At 39.5% G+C, this 22,795-nt stretch overlaps 1 protein-coding gene and 2 pseudogenes across 1 annotated transcript in view; 1 reads left to right on the top strand and 2 right to left on the bottom strand.

Annotated features, from left to right (window-relative positions):
* The first annotated feature begins 245 nt into the window (after positions 1–245).
* LOC102823850 (zinc finger protein AEBP2-like) overlaps positions 246–22,795 on the top strand; it is an 86,411-nt gene continuing 63,861 nt past the window's right edge. The window contains 1 exon segment of the mRNA XM_006866013.1: positions 246–895. Coding sequence (XP_006866075.1) covers positions 246–895 — 650 coding nt within the window.
* On the bottom strand, positions 16,780–17,239 carry LOC102813439 (annotated as a pseudogene).
* The window catches only part of LOC102813051, a 9,749-nt pseudogene continuing 6,393 nt past the window's right edge, over positions 19,440–22,795 (bottom strand).

Below are 22,795 nucleotides of genomic sequence, written 5' to 3'. Positions count from 1 at the left end.
GGCCAGGGGAGGTCCCACCGCGTGCCGCTGCGCAGGCGCGCATCCGTCGCCGCGTGAATGTGCTCAGTCGCGCGCCTGTCCCCGCGCGGGCTCCGTAGCGCGTGTGCAGGCTGACGCAGCTCGCGGGCCCTCCTCCTGCTCTGCAGCGGCGTCGGCAGAGTTTTGGTCGTTTGGGAGGGGGGCGAGGGAGCGAGAGTCGAAAGAGGAGGCGACGGCGGGGAGGAGGTGGAGGAGTAGGCGCCGCCATGGCCGCCGCTATCACCGACATGGCCGACCTGGAGGAGCTCTCCCGCCTGAGCCCTCTGCCCTCCGGTAGCCCTGGCCAGGCGGCGCGGCGCCGGGCTGAGCCTCCTGAGGAGGAGGAGGAAGAGGAAGAAGAGGAGGCGGAGGCCGAGGCTGTGGCGGCGCTCCTGCTGAACGGCGGTGTTGGTGGGGGCGGTGGCGGCGGAGTGGGGGGCGGCGAGGCGGAGACGATGTCGGAACCTAGCCCCGAGAGCGCCAGCCAGGCCGGGGAAGACGAGGACGAGGAGGAAGACGAGGAGGAGGACGAGAGCAGCAGTAGTGGTGGTGGCGAGGAGGAGAGTAGCGCCGAGAGCTTGGTGGGCAGTAGCGGCGGGAGCAGCAGCGACGAGACGCGCTCGCTGAGCCCCGGCGCCGCCAGCAGCAGTAGCGGGGATGGGGACGGCAAGGAGGGCCTGGAGGAGCCCAAGGGACCGAGGGGCAGCCAGGGCGGCGGTGGGGGCGGCAGTAGCAGCAGTAGCGTCGTCTCTAGCGGAGGGGACGAAGGCTACGGGACCGGGGGAGGCGGAAGCAGTGCGACCTCCGGAGGCCGGCGAGGCAGCTTGGAGATGTCGTCGGATGGGGAGCCCCTGAGCCGCATGGACTCGGAGGACAGGTCAGTGCACTGAAGCGTTTCCCCTTCCCTTCCTCCTCGTGCGCTCACGGGCCCCTCGGAGGGGGTCACGGGGACTTTTGGGTAAGATCCTCGGGCTTCACGAGCCTCGGCTCCTCCTCCGAGCTCTCTACTAGGAAATCGCTCCCCGCCGCCGCGCCCCTCTCGCAGTGGATAGCGGCTTCCAACTCTCACATCGTTTCCCTTCACCCCAAACTCTCCTTTCCCCGCCCTCTTCCCCCGCGACTTTGCACTTCTTACTTACTCAGCGACTGCTCTAACTTCGGTACAGTCCCCAAAGCAGGTCCCGATCTCCTGGCGGAGCAGAAGGAGGCCTGGATGTGTAAACGCCCGTGGACAAGGTTAGCTTCATCCAACCGTGTTCCTGGACACTTGTCAGAAGTATTATTGACAAGTGTTTTTCAACATGGCTGGTCTCGCATGAATTGAACATACCTTTCTTGTCCAGGAAGGAGCCCCCATTACTTTCCAATACTTTTAAGTATATCTTTTTTAAGTATTTCTTTTAAGAAAGCTAGACTCTTCTTTCAGATTTGATCGGTGCTTTCCAAATTCCCGTCTTACAGTCACTAATGTGGCCGTGATTTTGAATCTTTACTGTTTTGTGACCAAAGCACTGTAGAAAAAAAATAATGAATTGATGTCTTTTAAGAAACTTGGCGAAATCAAAGACTTGTAAGAAAGTAGTCTTCAAGGTAATGCATATTAGTATGCTTTTTAAAAATCGTCAATAGTAATACTTTAAGATGAGAGTAATGATCGTATATGATATTATTTGAAGCGTTTATTAGCGAGGCTTGTGAAGGCATTGTGAAAACTTTTTAAAGCTTGTTGGTAAATAACGTGAAGAGATAAATATATGACCAGTGTTTTTTGGACATTTTAGAAAATTATTGTATGTGTTTCTGTTGTTAAGAGCATTAATTTTGATCCCTTGGGAAAACTTTGTAGTATATTTAATTGTTTTAATGTACCTTTAAAAAAAAAAGAGAATCCCAATTGCCTGTATTATGCAAATTCTAAAGTATATTAGTTTTTATTTAATTTATCTGCTAGAATATTTAACAGTCAAGATTGTGACTGAAAAGTTTTAGTATTCTTAAGTTGTACAGGAGTTACACCGAATTCCAATGGCTAATATGTAAAATAAATTAGCATATTATCTTTAATGTTACAAAGATTAAAAGGGCCTGAATATTTTGATAAATAAACTGTTAGGTTATCATTTACTTTAACACCTTGTTAACCAATTATGGATGGGATAAATAGGCTGTACAGACCTAAGAATTATTGTGCAAAACTACAAGCATGCATGCTGTTAAGTGCGAAGGGGTCCGTTCTGGCTCGTAGTGACGTATATAGGATTTCCAGAGCTTTAAATCTCATCTTTCTGAGCAGAAAGCCTCATCTTTATCCCGTGGAGTAGCTGATGGGCTCGAACTGCCGACCTTGTGGTTTTCACTTCAGTGCGTATTGTATGGAGCCACCTGTAAGCATGTTGTTGCTGTTATGTGCAGTTGAGTCGCTTCCGACTCATAGCGACCCTGTACCGGGTTTCTGAGGCTGTAAATCTTTATGGGAGCAGAAAGCCTCATCTTTCTTCCACGGAACAGCTGGTAGTTTCGCAGCCAGATTAGTAACCACTACGCTACCAGAGCTCCTTACTGCCTAGGCAGGAAGAAAAATATCCTCAAAAAAATTTAAAAACTTGATGGAGAACTGTACAATGTTCTGTATGATTTTGTTATTTCCCCTTTTCATTGATAGCACCAAAAAGTTGACAGTTTATATATTTAGTGTCTACCACAGTTCTTGTTTTTTTTACTGAATGCATTATACACTCACATTTGCTTGGCTTAAATGTTTAAATGGCTTACACGGCATGGTTTAAATGTCTCAATTATTTCATCCTCAAAACTATATGCAGTTTAAATATTCTTTTGACTTCCATTTAACTATGAAGAAGTTAAGTGCCTTATCAAATCAGTAAAATTTGGAAATGGTAGAGCCGGGATTGAACAAAGGTTCCCAAATCCCTTACCACTATACAAGCTTAAGATAAATTTACCTTAAGAAAAGGTATATGTCAGCATTTTTTCTCTTGTTTGTGTTGTGTTTTATCCATTCACTACATATTTCCAGGAGAAAGGAGTTTTGACTTCATTTGAATAAGTAGTTTTTGCATCATACTTTAGAGCAGGAGGGTTGGTGGTGATGGTGGTGGCTGTGTGCCGTGGAGTCAGTTCTGTCTCTAGCAACCCTGTTCAGGGTTTCCGAGGCTTCAGGAGTAGGGAACTTGTTTTCTGCCAAAATTTATAGCATTCGTGGGCCATCCAAATTATCAACCTAAAAACTAGCTGACGCTGTATTTGGTCAAACATTTAATTAACTCACCCCTAAATTAAGCTGGACTTATGGTGTAGACTTGTGGATCTGCACTGGACTGTGAACCATAAGGTTGGCAGTTCAAACCCACTGGCTGCTCCTTGGAAATCCTATGCAGGGGAGTTAAGAGTCAGAACCAACTCAACGGCACTTAACACAACATGATGGCTGAAACTGTTCGCCTTGACAGGGCCAGATCAAATGATTTTGTAGGTCCTGTGTGGCTCACAGGCTGGATGTTCCTCACCCCTGCTTTAGAGTAAGGAGTAAAATTTGGTGTCAGGTTTGTATAAGGTTAAAATTTACATAACTGAATATCTTAAAGAATGCTTAAACATTAGAGACTGTAAAATATTATAATTTTTACATACCACTTTATAATAGATTAATCACTTGTATGAAAAACCATTGCATATCTAATGAAACTGGTCCATAGTTGTGATAATCTTAATTATGAAATGCCCTATATTGCCTTTGAAGGTTTTTTTCCCTTTGCCTTCAGTTATTTAAAATTTATAAATTTGAAAAGGATTCATAATTCTAACAAATTTCCTATAAGTTTATCTATCTATAGAGATTTTACAGATGGATTTCATGGTTGTTGTTAAGTGCCTTTGAGTGGGTTCTAACTCATAGTGCCCCCCACCCCAATAGGGTTTTGGAAGAGTGGCTGTTGAGTGTGAACCACCGACCTTGTGGTTAAAACTGACCTTGAGGTCAAGTTCTTATTTTATGGTGCCACACCAGATATATTGTTGTTGTTGTTGTTGTTGTTATGTGCCGTGGAGTCGGAACCGACTCATAGCGACCCTGTACAGGGTTTCCGAGGGTGTAAATCTTTACGGGAGTAGAAAGCCTCATCTTTCTCTCGCGGAGCAGCTGGTAGTTTCGAACTGCTGACCTTGCGGTTACAGCCCAAGTCGTAACCACTACGCTACCAGAGCTCCTAGATATATTGTTAGGAAGTCTTTATAACCAATGGGAAGGTATTGTGGTTTTACAGTGCTTTTAAAAAATATTTAGGCATTATTGTTAACAATGTCAGGGCTCCTAATGGTACACTGGTTAAAGTGCTCAGCTTGTAAACCCACCAGCCACTCTGAAACCCACCAGATCCTCTGAAAAAAATGTGGCAATCTACTTCTTCAGCTTTACAACCTTTCGTGAAGTTTTCCTGTGTCCTATAGGTTCATTATGAGTTGATATCCAACTTGAAGGCATTGGGTTTGGCTTGGTATTACAATGTCAGTCAGAACGTTGCATTTCTATTAGAGTATCTATTTAGTTTTTTATTACATTGGAATTAGATCATAGTTTTGCGTGTATTTGATCTTATAAATATTTAAAAATTATCTCTTAAAAAAGAATTATAAAGACTTTAAAGATGATCTAAAAAGATAATTTTATTTTGGGCCTTTTACAAGCATATATTGGAATTATTTGTGTTGATAAATGAGTAATTTATCAAAGTATTGTGTGACTTCGTTCAAAAATATTATTTTCAGTATGAGAAAGTTATTTTAAACCGTTTTAAGTCTCTAAGTGTGTTTACTTTTAGAAATTTAGAAAGTCTTAGAATTGATGAAGGTAATAGAAATTTCTCTGGGGGGAACTAACTGAGACAATGAAAAACTTTTGGGTAGGTTAATTTTAAACTCAAGCTTAATTTTTAAAACTTACTATTCTTTTTTTTTTTTTTTGGTGTCCTTATATGATGCTATAGGATAAGCACTAGACTGTTAACTGAAAGGTCTGCAGTTCAAACCCACCAGTCACTCCTTGGAAACCTGCATGGGGTTATTATGAGTCAGAACCAACTTGACGGTACTTAACAACAACCTTTTTCCTTTAAGGAGTCCTGGTGATGAAGTGGGTTACATGTTGGGCTGTTAACTGCAAGGTCAGCAGTTTGAATCCACCAGCCTTAGAAACCTTATATAGGGTCGCTATGAATGGTAACTGACTCCGCAGAATACTGCCACCAGTACCACCCAACTTTTACATTTAAGTTAATTTTAGAGGCTGAGTTAGCATGTAAGTAGTATTAGAATTTAAAATGCCTGTAACTTTTTTTAGTTTACAAATTAGTTCTAGCTTTTAGATCATATTTTTTATAGAAATACCTTAACCTGCTTATGCATTGTTTTTAAGTGCTGTCCAGTTGGTGGTTCTGACTCATAGTGACCCTGTATAGGGAGTCTGAAGATGACTGATGGATTTGAACCACTGACCTTGTGGTTAACAGTCCAGTCCTTATGTGCAGTGAGTTAAAAATAACAGCCTCTATTATTTTTGGTTTTGTCTCTTTTTATATGGAGTCCTTGGGTGGCAATATTGGTTAACTAAAAGGTTGGCATCTCAGAAGATAGTCCTGGTGATCTGCTTCTGGAAGGTCACAGCCTTGAAAACCTTATGGAGCAGTTCTACTCTGCACACATGGGCTGGAGTTGGAATTGACCTGATGTCAGCTAACAACACAATGTTTGTATTTAATGTGTTCACCTACTAGATTGTGTGCCGTAATTTATTTTTGTAAAAGCCAAGATCACTTCAACCACTTTGCACAGCCTTTCTAGATAAATACAGATGTCCATTGGAAAGTAGTGATCAACTTAAAAGTAAGTCTATTTATAGTCATTAATGCCACAAGGCTCTTGACTTTTGTATGTGCCAAGATTTGGACTCTCAGGTTATCTTGAAATTGGAAAAGCTGGCTTGTATTGCTTCTCAGTAGTATGATTTAGAAGATCTTTTCCTAGTATAGAGACTAAACTTTCTAAACTTTACATCAGTTATTACCAGAAAGCTGCATATTGAGATTATTGTTAATATTTCATTGAAGATCTTTATGGTTGAGACAATACAATGCTTTTATGTAATTTTTTTGCTTAATACTTAAATGGTAGAACTTTTCTTTCCTAGCTGCTTTGAAACAACTGTCCATAGTCTTGCCAGAATTCTCCGTTTAGCTATTTCATTTTAATTATGTTCAGAGGAAAGACCTTCTTTTAGGTCCCAGTTTTGACTGATAACACATTGTAACCCTCAATTAAGGAAGATAAGACTGCTGAAAACAAAACAGTGCAGTAATAAAAATACAGATTTCAGAGTTAAAATTATATGGAACATTCTAAGGGTCTATTTTGGAGTCCTGGTGTGGTGTTATGGGTTTATGCACCGGACTGCAAAGTCGTTTGAACAGCAAGGTTGGCGGTTCAAGTTCACCAGATGCTTCTCAGAAACCCTACACCGGGTCACTATGGGTTAGAACTGACTCAACAGCACTTACCTACAACAAATCACGTATCAAACAGTATTTAAAAAAAATAATAAAAGTTTATTTGCTGAGTACAGATGTATGAAGAAAATATGAGCCAGGTATATTTAGGTCCTAAAAAGGCGCTGTTCGCTAGGTATTACCTTGTGGTACTGTAGAATAAGCACTGGACCACAAGGTCAGTTTGAACCACAAGGTCGCTAGGTAGTTCAGACTCACCAGCGGCTCATTGGAAACCTTACACAGTGTCACTATGACCAATGGCACTTAACAACTACATGAGGGCATTTCAAGTCTAAGTGAAATGATTTCTGTCTGGGAACTAGGGAGTCTATTCTGAAGTACCTTTGTTACTTGAATGATTGCTTCCTCTTTCCTGTTGCTTTTTTTTTTTAAGAGCAGGGGCAATTTCTTTTATTTAGATCTCTGTAATATGTACCACACTACTTATGTCTATTATTCAATTAGTATTAGCATCAAATTATAGTAAATTATATAAAAGAGACTATAAACAGGAGTCCTGGTGTGGTGCTGTAGGATAAGTACTAGATCGCAAGGTCAGTGGTTCAAATTCACCAGCCACTCCTTGTAAACCCTGTACAGTGTTGCTATGAGTCAGAACCGAATCAACAGCGCTTAACAGTAACAATAAACCAGGAGTTTGTGCCTTTGGTTTCATTATTACATTTAATACTGATGGGTATAAAACCAGTTTTTCAGTAACTCTGCCAGTTACAAAAGGATAAATTTATAAAATCTAATTAGCATATTGATTGCTTGCTTTTAGGCACTTGATTAGCGGCATACATTTGAAATGTTATTGATAAAGTTATAGAATCTAACATTTTACTTATAATGTAGTGCTTAGAATCTGCTAAGACACATGAAACAGTATGCAAAATTATATGTGGGTTTTTTTCTGAGAAGATCTTAGCAGCATTATCATATTCTCAAAAGAGTTTGGCCTAACTTAAGAACTCCTCATTTTAGAGGAGATTCACAGATGCATAATAAACATTGGTTAGATGATTGGGCAATTCTGAAATTGTGAACTTTAAAGTCTAGTTAAAATTCTGAGTTGCTGTTGTAAAGTGCCGTTGGGTCCGTAGCGACCCTGTATAAGGTTTCCGAGGAGCAGCTGGGGAATGTATGCTGTTGTTAAGTGCCATTGACTCCTAGTGACCCTGCATAGGGTTTCTGAGGAGCAGTTTGTGGGTTTGAAGTGCTGAACTTGTGGTTCGCAGTCCAGTGCTGATCCTACAGTGCCACGGTTGTTGTTGTTGTTAAGTGCCATCGAGTCGGTTCCGACCCATAGCGACCCTGAACAGGGTTTCCGAGGGTGTAAATCTTTACGGGAGTAGAAAGCCTCATCTTTCTCCCGCGGAGCGGCTGGTAGTTTCGAACCGCTGACCTTAAGGTTCACAGCCCGAGTCGTAACCACTACGCTACCAGAGCTCCTTCTACAGTGCCACAGTAGGAGACCCAAATATGAATATAGAAATTCTGAAATGTCTAATCACCAAAGTATTTTTAAGAAAACAATTTCCTTGAAGCATTTACTGTAGGAAAAGACTTAACATTATATCAAAATTAGATGCAAATTTTGAAGTTAGGGAAGGAGAAAGTATATATAGGGAGAGTCATGGTTAAAAGTGGGATCTGGAACAAAATATATGGATTTGAATTCAGGCTCTCCCTTAAGCACGATGACCATGGGAAAGTTATTTTAAGCTATTTAACATCTTACTACTCTATATCTCTCATTTGTAAATGGGAAAAATAATAGTTCCTACCCTCTAAGATTGTTTATGGAAATTAGATACAGACTACTTGGGGCACAATAAATACTAAGCATTACTACGAGATATTTATTTTATAGATGTATATAGAATCCCCGTTGTGTGCCAGGTTCTATTCTAGATGGTGGGTTCATAGCAGTGAATAACACACATGGCTTTCCATTCTAGTGGGAAAGACAGATAAACTACACAAATATGAGGAGACTTCAAAAGTTCTTGGAAAATTGCAGTCATTGAGATGAAACGGTAATGTATGATTTGATTAATGTAAAATAAGATCTGCTCTGTAAACCTTTACTTAATTCAAAGTAGAAAGTTTTTAAAGCAAAAAGTTACTGAAAAAATTCCATTATCTTTCAGTTGTATTTTTCCATGAGCTTTTGAGGTCCCCTTGTAAATTGACAGTAGTTAGTATAGTGTAGTGGTTACAAATCTGGCTGCGAACCGCAAGATCAGCAGTTCGAAACTACCAGCTGCTCCGTGGGAGAAAGATGAGGCTTCTGCTCCCATAAAGATTTACAGCCTCGGAGACCCTGTTCACGGTTGCTATGGGTCAGAACCGACTCGATGGCACTTACCAACAACAGCAGTAGTATTCAGGAGTCCTGGTGTGGTGCTGTGGGCTAATGCATCAGACTGCAAGGTCTTTTGAACTGCAATGTTTGTGGTTCAAGCTCACCAGCTGCTCCTTGGAAACCCTATACAGGGTTGCTATGGGTCGGAATGAACTTGACGGCACTTAATAACAACAACAATAGTATTCTATTATTCTAATATTGTTAAAATGCAGAACGCCAAAAAGTATGTTGTTGTTAGTTACCATTAAACTGATTCTAGCTCACGGTGACCCCAGTTTAAACTGTACTCCATAGGGTTTTTGAAGTCTGTAAACTCTCAGAAAAGCAGATCGCTAGGCATGTCTTCAGAGGTGCTTCTGTGTAGGTTCAAACTACCAATCTTTTGGCTTGTAGTCAAGTGCTTAACTGTAGGCCACCCAGGGACTCCAAAAAGTGCTGTACTGATTGTTATATATGGCATTTATCTGCAAGTGAGTGCTGCAGGAACTTGTAAAAAGACTGTGCTAAATTATTTCATTACAAAATCTACATTTTAATTTTTTTTTTTAACATAAAAGTGGGCCTCAAAAAGTTTGTGCAACTTTGGAATTGAAATATAATAGAATTTTCCCACAAGCTTTTTGACGCCCCCTCTATATGTCTATTTGGTGGTTGGCCTGAAAAACTCTTCAAGTATCTTATTTTTAATACGTCTTAATATATAGGTGAAGCTAGTGATCCATTGTTGGTAAAACTTTGCAGTGTTTTTGGGTAATGGGTTTGCGGTGATCTATGCGTGCTGCTGGAGTCCTGGTGTGGCGTTGTGGGTTAATGTGCCAGACTGCAAAGCCATTTGAACTGCAAGATTGGCAGTTCAAGCTCACCAGCTGCTCCTCAGAAACCTTATACAGGGTCGCTGTGGGTCGGAACCGATTCGACAGCACTTTACAACAATAACATGTGGTTCTGTGGGTTAATATGCTGGACTGCAATGTTGGTTTGAGCCACAAAGTTGGTGATTCAGGCTCACCAGCCGCTCCTCAGAAACCTATACAAGGTCACTATGGTTGGAACCCACTTGACAGTACTTAACAACAACATCCATATATTGGAATCTTAGTGTGGTGCTGTGGAATAAAGTACTTGGCCGCCAGGTTGGTTTGAACCACAATGTCGGTGGTTCAGACTCACCAGGCGCTCCTTGGAAACCCTATATAGGTTCTGCTATGAGACAGAACTGACTTGATGGCACTAAACAACAACCACCACCATATATTGGGGGTCCTGTTGTGGCGCTGTAAGGTGGTAAGTACTGGACTGCAAGGTCAGTTTGAATCACAATCTAGTTTGAAATGCAGAATTGGCAGTTCAAACCCACCAAGCGCTCCTTGGAAACCATATACAGGGTTGCAGTGAGTTGAAACTAACTTGACGACACGTAACAACAATAAACATGGAGCTCATTTTTTAAATTAATAACTTGCATTTGTGAAAGGCTTAATTTTATGGTCCTTAGAAGTAAATGGATGATTTAGGACATGCACCCAATACCCCAGGATGTTTAGAAAAACATTTGTTGAACATTTTATTTATGACTAGCACTGTGCATTGTTTAGTGATAGGAAAGAAATGTGATTGCTTCCTCCCCCCAATATTTAATATTTATAGAGAAGACTAAAAAGATAGTTGTATTTTTGGCCCCTGTAACTTTGTGGCCATGCATTAAGATTAGAACTGGAGAGTATCATGTAGTTAATGACTAAAGTTTTGGTGGGAGAAGGGACCTCAATTTTAGGATTAAATGGATGCTTAAGACTGGTTTCTAGAAAGCCTAATTGAAACATAAAGGCAGGAATGAGCTTGGCACATACAGGAGACTTTCTGCTTATATTACAGGATTCTGATTGGAACTGGGATAGAGTGGACCTTTGATACCAACACATTTTTCTTAGTCTAGGTTTATAAGTAATTTTTTTTCTTTCCTCTTTCACCTCTTCCGTTTGTGACTACTAGTAATGTTTGAGTCTCTCACCTTTAACATTTTCTCAGGCAGACTATTCCTGATTCTTTGTTAGACTTGTTGCTAGCCCTCAAAATTCATTGTTGTCCTTAACACAATTTGGGTAGTGAATGACTCACTGTTGGCTCCTGCTTAGATTGTATGCTTCCTGAGAATAAGAACCAGGCTTATCTTAGTCATTGCTTTATCTGCAGCATCTGGCAAAGTGCTTGTCACACATTTTAGCTATAGTAGACATATTTTGGATGAATGATGAAACTCCTGTGTGTTAAAGGAAAATTAATCATGTGGCAAAAGTAAAGAAGGAAAATTTGGGAGCTGTGAGACCAATTAGGAGGTAGTAGAAGTGGCAGTGGGTAGGAGTGGTGTAGGTGTGAATTAAAGAGATTTGAGCTAGGGTAGAGCTTGGGGGAAAAGGTCATAATGCTTGGGAAACTTAATTAAACTAAAAAGCGAATTTCCTGAGTGGTCTTTAAGAAAAAGTGTTGCTTTTCTGAGTCAAAAATTTTTCTTAAAGATTTAAATGAACAACAGCGTACCTTATTTTTCTAGACGGACTCATTCCCAAAACAATTAAAGGAACATTTGGGTAATGAAATAGCATAGATCTTTGAGTCAGAAATACTTGGGTTAATATAATTTACTTTTCAGAAATTGTTTTATGTTAGGATGAAGTGAGATGGCCAGAATCTGATAGCCTGCAGGGTTATAATGAACGAATAATCATTTATCCTCTTTTCTCACACATGTTGATGTGGTGGAAACAATACTCCACTGGGTTTATGTAATCAATATTTTAAGCTTGGCTTTACTAGAGACTATCTGCAGGATCTCTGATAAATCATTGTATGTCCTCAGACCTTTTCTTAATGTTCTTTAAAATAAGGGGTTTTGACTAAACAAAATAAGTTGGGACTCTCACATATGATGATGCTTTATAGACTTGTCAAGTACCCTAAAAGGAAGTCAGAACAAATATATATTCTGTCCTTTATACAAATCCACAGCATTGCAGATGTGGCATTGCTATATCTAGGTTCTCACAAGTACTTTGTTATGTTCTGTGTTCACTATTACCATACCTTAAGGTCAGCAGTTCGAAACTGCCAGCTGTTCCATGGGAGAAAGATGAGGCTTTGTGCTCCTATAAAGATTTACAGTCTTGGAAACCCTGTACAGGGTCGCTATGGGTTGGAATCGACTCGACAGCACTTAACAACAACAACTTCATATTTATATTGTTTTTATCAAACTACCCACAATATCTTCTAAGCTACAATATTCTTAGGATTAACGACCAGGCCTTATTTTATCTTTATATACTTAGCGCCCATATAGTAAACTGTTGCTATTCAGTAACTCAGTAATTGCTTACATTCACCCAAATGTGGACGTTCTCCATGTATTTTTTTTCCCCTACTGTTAGTGTGGCTGCATGAAATAAAACAGAGAACTCAACTCTGCTTTATATTGTTTTTCCAGCCCCAGGTATATCCTTATAAGCCTTTGCCTCTATGCATTTCCTGTTGTAGATCTTTTATGAAAGTGAAATCATCAATATTTGCCCTTTGGTGCCTGACGTATTTAGCTTAAAATAACATTCAAGATTCATCCAAGTCTTAGCATGTACCAGAATTTCATTTCTCTTTATTGTATGGTTATACCGTTGATTATCCATTCATTTGTTGATGGCCCTACAGTTCTTTTTAGCAGTAGAAACTATATGTGGAAAGTACTGTGATTATTTGAATAATTCAAAAAAGTGCAGACTTCTTCAACTTGATTTTTGCTTAAGAAAATAAATTTATGGACTACTTTAATGACAAAGCTATTGTTGGCTAGTGTGCTTAAGACTCTGAGGCTTTTTATTCAGATTATAGAAAGGATTTTTTTGTGTGTGAAGTTTTTATTGTGAATTAAGTGATATTTTACATGGGGGAACATCAGTTTTACACTCATCCTGTTGTATTCGTTTCATTGCAATGATTTATAGTCCCCTGCATGCTTCATCATTCAACAGTGTTTGCTTCTATTTCCTCTGTTTTTTTTTTCATGGATGTGCACCAAATCACTCAGGAATATACAGTCATTCAAACAGCCAAAGGGCACACACTGCAAGCCTGCCCCCTGGCTGCCAACACACATCCTCTCTCCCTCCATGATTCTAGAGTCCTCGCTGCTCTGTCTCGCCATGTCATTATCTCTGCCTCCATCTCTGGCATCCCCGCTTCTCTGGGTAGGGTCCCACACACCTCTCCTGTTTTCCTCCCTTGATAGTCCCAGGGTACTCCTCTCCTGGGACTGTAAGATCGATCACTCACCCCATTTTACTGTAAAACTTCTAACTTTACAGTTGTGACAATCGCAGTTAGTCATGATAACAATTACTATTGAATCATGAGAGTCTTGTGCCCATCTCCTTTCACCAGAACTGTCTAGACAGGATGAAAACCACTCAGTGAGGATTCTACACCCCTCCTCCCCCGCACACTCTGAATCTAAACTCCCTCTTGAAAACTTGTAAGCCAGTCACTTAGTGCCTTTACAGCCCCTCCCATTTTAGGTAGCCAGTAGATTATAGAAAAGATTTTAAGAAAATAAATTCATTGCATCCTCACAACAACTCAATAAGATAAGAAAGCACAAAGATTGTAACTGCCTAAGGTCACACAGCTCATTATAAGTAAACACAAGCAGTCTTGATTCTAGGCATAGTCTTAACTATTGTATATTGCTTATCTGACTGGAGTGCAGTGGCTCTGTAGTGTAAGCACTGGACTGCATGTGGGAGAAGGATGAGGCTTTCTGCTCCTCAAATAAGCCTCAGAAACCCTATGCAGGACTCAGTGGCATTCAACAACAACATTTGACTAGAATCCTGGTGTGGCGTTGTAAAAGGTCAGCAGTTCCAATCCACCAGCTACTCCTCAGAAACCCTATACAAGGTTGCTATGAGTCAGAACTGACTTTGATGGCATTGAACAACATATGACTGTGGAGTTGCAATGCATACCAGAGAAATTTATAATGTATAAGTATCTGTTTTTAATTTTCAGTCTGTGTCTTTTTTGGAGAATAACGTGTGTTGAAAGTTCATTTTACATTTCTAGACCTTATTTTCCAGGGTGGAAGAGTTAGAATTTTTAGTTTAGATCTTTCTTAAGACTTTGTGAAAGTGTTGTTAACTATTCAATGATTAGGGGAATAATAACTAGACATTTTGTTAGCATTTTGCTGCTTTCATTTCAACAGTTTTTGAAGTCCCTGACTTGCTATCTGATTTTTCGTGTATCTAGAAATTGAAGTGTTTTACAATGGTGAGTGAAAACCCTGATATTTTACCGAGGGTATTGTTGTTAAGCACCATGGAGTCGGTTCTGACTCATAGTGACCCTGCACAGGGTTTTCAAGGCTGTAAATCTTTATGGGAGCAGAAAGCCTCATCTTTGTCCTGTGGAACGACTTGTAGTTTCGAACTGCCCACCTTGAGGTTAGCAGGCTGATTCGTAACCACTACGTTACCAGAGTTCCCTAGAAGGATATTAGTATTTTTTAAATGATGTTTTTCTAGTTTGTTTTTAAATTAAAAAGATTTTGCCATTACTTTTTATCAATATTCATTAAAAGTAATGAGAGTGGATGAATTCATTACCTTTCAGTAATCTATATTTATCTTAGAAATTAGTCACCAGAATGTATCTCTTGAGTTCTTGATCACCACTACTACCCTTTTCTTTTCAGAAATGTACATATTGAGATTATCTGATAAAATTGTTTTCATGGTTTTGCACTATCTTTTTTTAAAAAAAACTTATAAATGTGATTGCTTCTATATAAAGTGGGTGTTGTCCTTTGTAGCAGATTTTTAAAATATACCATTTTTGTATGTAGACATTATAGTGGTAATCTTTTTAAGAAGGTAAAATATAGCTCCGCACAGTGTAATTTATATAGAAGTAAAATGATTCTATTGTTATAATTTTTGAAGATAATTACTTGATAATCTCTTAAACTGGGTGAAAAATGTGGTTGGAGTAATCTTAAAGGGCAATAAACTGAAAATGAGGAACAAATTTAAAGTAATATGTTCTGTATATCATAGTGATATAAAAATGCAACTTGTTTTCCATAGACTGTATTTCATCATTATTGCATGAAGTCCCTTTTGGCCAATTTAGTGAATGCTACTGGGTCTTTGGGAAAAAAAAAATCTTTTGTCTTTATTCAGAGAAATAATTGTGGGATAAAAAGTAGTCTTTTTCCTGATTAGAAAAATCCATTTTAGCTTTTCAAATTATAGTGATAATAGCTTATAATTACAGTAATAATAGTTGTAATAATATCTTGGTTTTGCCTAATGATTTCTAGTGGACCCCCAGTTAATTTTTTATGATAATCTCAGTGTGACAAAGCCATTTATTTTACTTGCCTTAAAAATCCTATTTCAGTTTGTCACTAAAAGCATGAACAATTTATTGTGTGCAAGGCACTAGCTAGGTTTGGGAATTTACTTTAAATGAGAAGTTTATAGGTGATTTACAGTCTAATTCAACTGGCTCATAAGGAAGCAGAATTCCTTACACCTTTGGTGAACTGGAAAGGTTTTAGGGAAATGTGACTTGTACATATATAATAAAATAAGAACTAGTCATTGCTTTCTTTTATAGCTATTTTTGAGTTTAAAGACCTAAAAATTCTCAGCAAGTCAAACAGCAAAACCAGGGGACCCTATAGAAATTGGATGTGGTCTAAATTCCTTAATCATGCTTAAGACCACTTTTATGACTTAGTATTTATTCTTAATAAATAAAAAGTAAAATAACTGCCCCTTTATCCCTAGGATAAATAATTGAATTGATTATGTTGAGATTGTTAGATTTATATCTGTGTCAGTGGCCTAAGTTGTGGATTTGGAACAAGTTCTGCTTGGGTATTGTGTTGCATTAGATGATTGACCTTGAATTAATTTTTAACAGTGAAGCTAGTTTAGTTTGTTGGAATCAAATTTAATAGTTACCTTTTTGTGTGCATAGTGTGGGTATGGTGGATGCACAGAACCAAAGACTTTTCTGCTTGTGTTTTATGTCAGTAGATTAACTCTTGTCATTTAGTGTGCATTGTAAGCAGCATTTCAATATTATTTAAATCAGCAATTTACTCAGATTTTGCTTTTGAATGCATAATAATGTGAAAATTAAATTATTTGGCCTTACTGTTTTGTGTTTGCTTATTATGTGACTTTGAGTGAGAATACTTAACTACTTCATAGAGTTGCTGTAAGCATTAAATAAGTTTATACGTATCAAGTCCTTTTCCACTTATTGTGTTGTATCCCAACACTTGATGGCTTTAAAACAGTGTTTATTTTGCTCATGAATGTACTATCTAGGCATAGCTCATCAGGGTTAGCTCATTTCTGCTCCACTTGATGTCAGCTGGAGTCACTTAGAAGGCTGGGGACTGGAGTCATCAGAAAGCTTGCTCACTTATGTATCTGTCATGTGTCTGGTGCCTGGACTGGGAAGACTCAAAATAGCTGGGGGCTGGGGAACAGTTGGGTTTCCTCTGGTATCTCTCTCTAGCCCTGTGTACTCTGTTCACAGAATCTCTTCAGCATGGCAACTTCAAGGGCACCCACATTTCTTACATTTCAGATCAGGGCTCCCAAACTTGATTCCTAAGAGAAAAAGTGAGACTTAAGCTGAATTTCCTTTTCTGACCTAGTCTTAGAAGCTGCCAGTATCACTTATGTGGTAGTCACAGGCTTGATTATATTCAAGAGAAGGGAACATAGACCCCACTTTTTTTTTTTAAGTTCATATCTTTTATTACTTCATACACAATTTGTCTTATGGTTTATTGAAGCAATAGGTCAGACAACACTTGCCATGGTAATGTCTATCAAAATGGCTGGCGTTTTTATCTCCAGCACCACATTCATCTGAAGGACACTCCTGATGGTGACTGATTTTACCGTTCTCGTCCACCTTGTAGTATTTTAGGACAGCCAGTGTAATCTTCTTCCTCTTATGCTTATTCTTCTCGGGAGTAGTATAAGACTACTTCTTCTTTTTCTTAGCACCACCATGAAGTCTCAACACAAGATGAAGAGTGGACTCCTTTTGAATGTTGTAGTCAGACAGGGTGCGTCCATCTTCCAGTTGCTTGCTAGCAAAAATCAGTCTCTGCTGGTCAGGAGGAATTGGCCTTTACATTTTCGATCGTATTCAAGGGTTTGACCTCGAGAGTGATCATCTTCCCTGTTACGGTTTTTACAAAAATGTGCATCTTGGCGGTGGTCCCACCGCAGATGGCGGATCCAAAAATAGTAGACCCTACTTCTTGATGGAGGTGTGTCAACATTACACTGTAATAAGAGGATGTAGTTTGGTCATCTTTGTAAAATACTCTATTACACAAGCACACGGGATAGTGCAGGACGTGTATGTGGGACTTCAAAAGGTCATGGAAAAATGGAATGAACAGATAATGGAATTTTCCCATGAATTTTTTAAAGTCACCTTGTAGTAAATACTCAATAAGTATTGACTGTGATGGTAAAGAATGGGATATGCTAGATTTAAATAGAGTAACTTTCTTGATATAATTTTGGTATAGTAAGATATATACTTGCTTGCTGAAAATGAAGAGGACTTGAAACATTTACTGATGAAGATCAAAGAACACAGCCTTAGGTATGGCTTGCATCTCAATGTCAGAAAAACAAAAATCCTCACCACTGGATCAATAAACAACATTCTTATCAACGGAGAAAAGATTGAAGTTGTCAAGGACTTCATTCTTCTTGGATCAACTGTCAACACTCGTGGAAGCAGCAGTCAAGAGATCAGACGACGTATTGCATTGGGCAAATCTATTGCATTGGGCAAATCTACTGCACAGGAACTTTTTTAAAGTGTTGGGAGAGCAGAGATGTCAGCTTGAGGACTAAGGTGCGCCTGATCCAAGCCATGGTATTTTCAATAACCTCATAAGGATGTGAAAGCTGGACAGTGAATAAGGAAGACCGTAGAAGAATTGATGCCTTTGAGTTGTGGTGTTGGAGGAGAATACTGAAAGTGCCGTGGGCTGCCAAAAGAATCAATAGATCTATCTTGGAAGAAGTGCAGCCAGAGTGCTCCTTAGAGGCCAGGATGGCTAAGCTTCATCTCTCATACTTTGGACATATTGTCAGGAGAGAACAGTCGCTGGAGAAGGATGTCATGCTGGGTAAGATGGAGGGTCAGAGAAAAAGAAGAAGACCCCCAACGAGATGGATCAGCCAGGTGGCATCACTGATGGCGTCAAGTGTGACAGCGGTAGTGAGGTTGGCCCAGGATCGGACATTGTTTCATTCTGCTGTGCATGGGGTTGCTGTGAGTCAGTTCCAACTCGATGGCACCTAACAACAACAACAAAGATATAAAAAATAGAGAAGTGTGAGTTGGAGTTGATTTGATGCCACTTAAGAACTGAATGAGGAAGCAAGAACATAATTAGAGCATTACAACAAGTTGTCTGTAATCATTTTTCCCAACATTCCTTTCTATCCCTCTCAGGTCTTGTCTATTTTACAATAGTAGGCAAAGGAAACCAATATTCATAAGACAGTCAAGCGTTTTAGTATTATTTACTCTCTTCAAACTATGCCTCTATCCCTGTATCACAGAATCCTGTCGTTCCAAGGTTGACCATGATTCACTGTTTACCTCTGTCCCACTGAGACAGGTTTACATGGGCAGAGTGGGTTTACATATCTGTCTTGTTCTTCCGCCTCCTCCCTCTTCTTGTATTGCCCTCACCAACACCTGAACTAAACCCCCCACCCCAACCTCACTGTTGATATTACTTTATATTCCATTAATTCTTCCCTCCATTTAGTGCAGTCTATTTTATCTGGTAATCTACCCGACCTTCTTACCACCTGGCTCTCTTTTCCTGTGTGTTTACTGTCTTTCACATTGTAATTGTTTTGATCATTGACTGACTCCCAGATCCTCTGTTCTTAAAATTTTACTCTGTTCTTGACTTCCATTTGTCGATTGAGTTCAGGGTGGTGCTGCCATGTACGTCATTCTCTAGTTGTTGTCTGTTCTTGTTGGTTCTCAGTCCACAGAACTTCCTTTAGGATGTTTTTCATATCAGGCTTGGTTTTGGCAAAATCCCTTAGCTTGTGTTTATCCTGGAATGTTTTGATTACACTGTCGTATTTGATTGACAGTTTTGCTGAGTAAAGAATTCTTGGTTCTTGATTGGCAGTTTTTTTCTTTCATTGTTTTATATATGTCTCCCCATTGCCTTCTTGTTTTAAGGTTTTTGTTTTGGATTGAGTGAAAGTTTACAGGGCAGATCACTAGTTTACATTCAACAAATCATACACCTTGTTTCATTCATTACAATGATTATAATCTTCATCCATGTACCATCAGTTAACAGTATTTCTCTCTATCCACTTTAGCCTTTTTTAAAAAAAATAATAATGTATTCTTTATTGCAGAAAATTATCTGTGGTACACACCTTTTCAAGCACCTCTAAGTGAAATAGTTTAAGAGCCTGCTTAAAATTTGCCTTATCTAAAAGTCCATTTCCTTCTTTGTCCAACTGTTGAAAGTATTTTCTTAGTCCAGTCAAAATATGAACACCTTGTTGATGTAGTTTCACTTTCAGGATCTCTTGAATGGTCTTGAAGACTAGTCTATCATTGGCTTCTTGATTAGTTACATCATCCTCATGTTCCTCAGAAATAATTTTGAGAGAATCCAAAGCTATCTGATAAATATTTGTGATTTGAAGTATAAGTATTGTGTTTTCTTTTATACTTTCTGGAAGCCTGGGATGGTCAGAACTCAAAAATGTCAATTTGCACCAATATAAAAATCACCAAGTTGATACTGTTTTCCTCTTTTGTTCATGCTGGTGACAATAAATTTTTTTTGAATAAAAGGAAGCACATTTGTTCTATTTTTCCCAAATTGCCAATATTCATAAACAGTAAGAGACTGGTCATGAGTTAAAACAAACAAACAAACAATCAGCTCTCTACAAGTATTACGTTCATTTCTTGATATCTTACTATCAAATTGCAATTTATTGGATAGCACGTTTTCAGTTAATGTAGAATGAGTTCTTTGTTTCATATAATGTTCTTTTCCTAAATCAAAGAGGTGCCATCTTTGGATCTGAAGAATATAAGCGCTTTGGTTCTCATTGGTTAAATTCTGTTCTGGATCACCGTTTACAACCCTGGATAACCCAACAGTCTGTTTTTTCTTCTCTGTAGCCACAATTTCTGCATTTGATTATCTTACACTCCACAGTGCATAAGGGTTGTCTGCATACCCTTGCTGTAAAAGGGCTTTTCTATCCAGAGTTGTAATACCATCTTCAATGGCTTCTTCACGTTGTACTTACTTTTCGTGTTTTGCTTAGAAACTGCTGACATGTGATACTGGTTTTGTCTTTTCTGCATTTCCATGACTATACTGTTTATACCCCTCTTTCATTTCAGCTTTGTATTGCTGGTACTTTAGTTTGTATTTGTCTGTTGGTACTGGCAGATTTTCTGCTATTATATTCTGCTCCTCATCATCAGAGTCAACAAGGCTTCCCAAATCAAGTCGTGGAACCACAGGTGGGCAAGGATGCTGGATTGCCCTTGACTCAGAAGTCCATCCTTGCTTACGTACATACCAACCCTTATAGCATTCTATTTGTTAAAGAAGCCAAGTTATGTGAAAAATAAATGCTCAGGTAGAGTGGCAGGCAGCATGTAGCATGTAGGCCCACCCTTGTCTAGAGAGTTCAGGAAGTGTTTTCTGAAGAAGCAACCTTCAAACTGAGCTCTGAAGGGTAAATAGTTAGTCAGATTAGGAGAGAAGGGAGAAAAATGCTTCAGGCAGAGGAAACAATTCTGCAGCACAGGAGTATAGATGAGAAAAAAAAAGCCCATTTTAGCTTTTTTTAAAAAACACAAAAAACAGAAAAAAACCACTCAGGCATATAATAATTTACATCTCCAAAGGGCACATTCTGCAAGTATGCCTCCTTGTTACCAGCTCTTAGTCCCTCTCTTTCCATGAATCTAGAGTCCTCAGCCACTCCCACTCTCCATGACCCCATCTCTGCCTCCATCTTTGGCATCTTTGCTAATCTGGGTAAGGTCCTGCATTCCACTTGTGCACTTATCCCTTGATGATCCTAGGGTCCTCTGTTTCTGGACTGTAAAGATTAATCACTCCCCTGTTTTTGTTACAAAACTTCTACCTTTAAAATTTTGACAGTTGCAATTAGTCATGATAACAATTACTATTGAATCATAAGAATCTTATCCCCATCTCTTTTCATCAGACCCATCTAGATAAGATGAAATCTATTCAGTGGGACCTCTTTTCTTTCCCCCCATACTCTTAAACTAAACTCCCTCTTGAAACCGTGTAAACCAGTCACTTCATGCCTTTTCACCCCCTCATTTTAGGTAGCCAATGTCTAAGTTGCCCGTCCCTATTTATCCTGTGTACAGAGGGGGATAGCATTGATACTTGATGTGAAGACGCCTTCTCTCTCTGTTGGTATTTAGAGTCACTACATCTCTGAGCATAGGAGTCATGGTGTGGCACAGTGGGTAAATGCGCCAGACTGCAAAGCCATTTGAACGGCAAGGTTGGTGTTCAAGTTCACCAGCTGCTCCTTGGAAACCCTATACAGGGTTGCTATGGTTCGGAACTGACTTGATGGCACTTCATAACAACAGTACCACCACCTCTCTGAGTATAGGTCAGGTTCATCAAATTGTAGCAATTTATCCTTTATCAAAAAAAAAAAATTTTTTTTTTTCATCTTCCTCTAGTTGAGTTCTGATTATCGAGCCATTGAGGCTAGGTCAAATGGGTACTGTCTTGTTTGCAAGTTTGGGTGTTCTTGTGCATCTCCCCTCACCTCATATCAGCTGGATGCTTCACTCTTAGCTCTAGCCCTCTGTGGCTATGTTCTTGTCCATGGGCTCAAGTGTTCCCCAGGTCTCACCAGACTTTGGACCAACCAGCCCTTTTCTTCTCTCATCTCCAGGTCAATGGGAGTCCATGGAACATGGTCGAACTCAGCCCATTTCTTCATTGCTGCCTTTCTCCCTCTTTCACTCACCGGTAGACCAGTATGGTCGCCATCAAGCTTATATGCTTGTTTGTGTGTTCCCTTTGAGTTTTCAGTCTTAGAGGGGAGTTTGTCCTGAAGGAACTTGATTGCTTGCCTTGATGGCTTCCCGGCCAACAGCTTGCTTATTCTTGTAGTTGCCAGTCATGCTGACATTATTGTTTTGGGTTTTTCCTGATGGTCTTTCTTTGAAGATGTATCTTATGTTCTAGCTGTTCCAGGCTGGTGTGCTTGTCCTTGCTAATGGGAATGTCCCACTTCAAAAGGTTCTGTATGGGATTTAGGATTCCACCGAGGCTATACTCTGTAAAAGCTTTGCAAGAGGCCTATTTCACTGGGCAAGTTGTAGAACCCCTTTTAGGTATTCTAATCAGTTATAAGGCTGAAGATAGGCTTACAAGTTTTCTCTAATCATGTTTCCCAGCATTCCTTTTTATCCCACTCAATTGTCTATTTTACAATATAGGCAAGGGAAACTAGTATTCGTAAGACAGTCAAGCATTTTAGAATTATTTCCCCTCTCCAAGCTATACCTAGATCCCTGTATCCCAGAGCCCTGTTGTTCCAAGGTTGAGCATGCATCACTATTTACCTGTGTCCCACTTCGGACATGCAAACCTGTCACAGTGTTCCCTAGTCTATTCTTATTCTTCCTCCGCCTCTTCCTTCTTGTACTGCCCTCCCCAACACCCAAA

The sequence above is a fragment of the Chrysochloris asiatica genome, unplaced genomic scaffold, assembly GCF_000296735.1.
Source record: "Chrysochloris asiatica unplaced genomic scaffold, ChrAsi1.0 scaffold00086, whole genome shotgun sequence".
Classification (NCBI taxonomy): Eukaryota; Metazoa; Chordata; class Mammalia; order Afrosoricida; family Chrysochloridae; genus Chrysochloris; species Chrysochloris asiatica.
The sequence above is the reverse complement of the archived record's forward strand: the minus strand, read 5'-3'. Positions and strand labels throughout refer to the sequence as shown.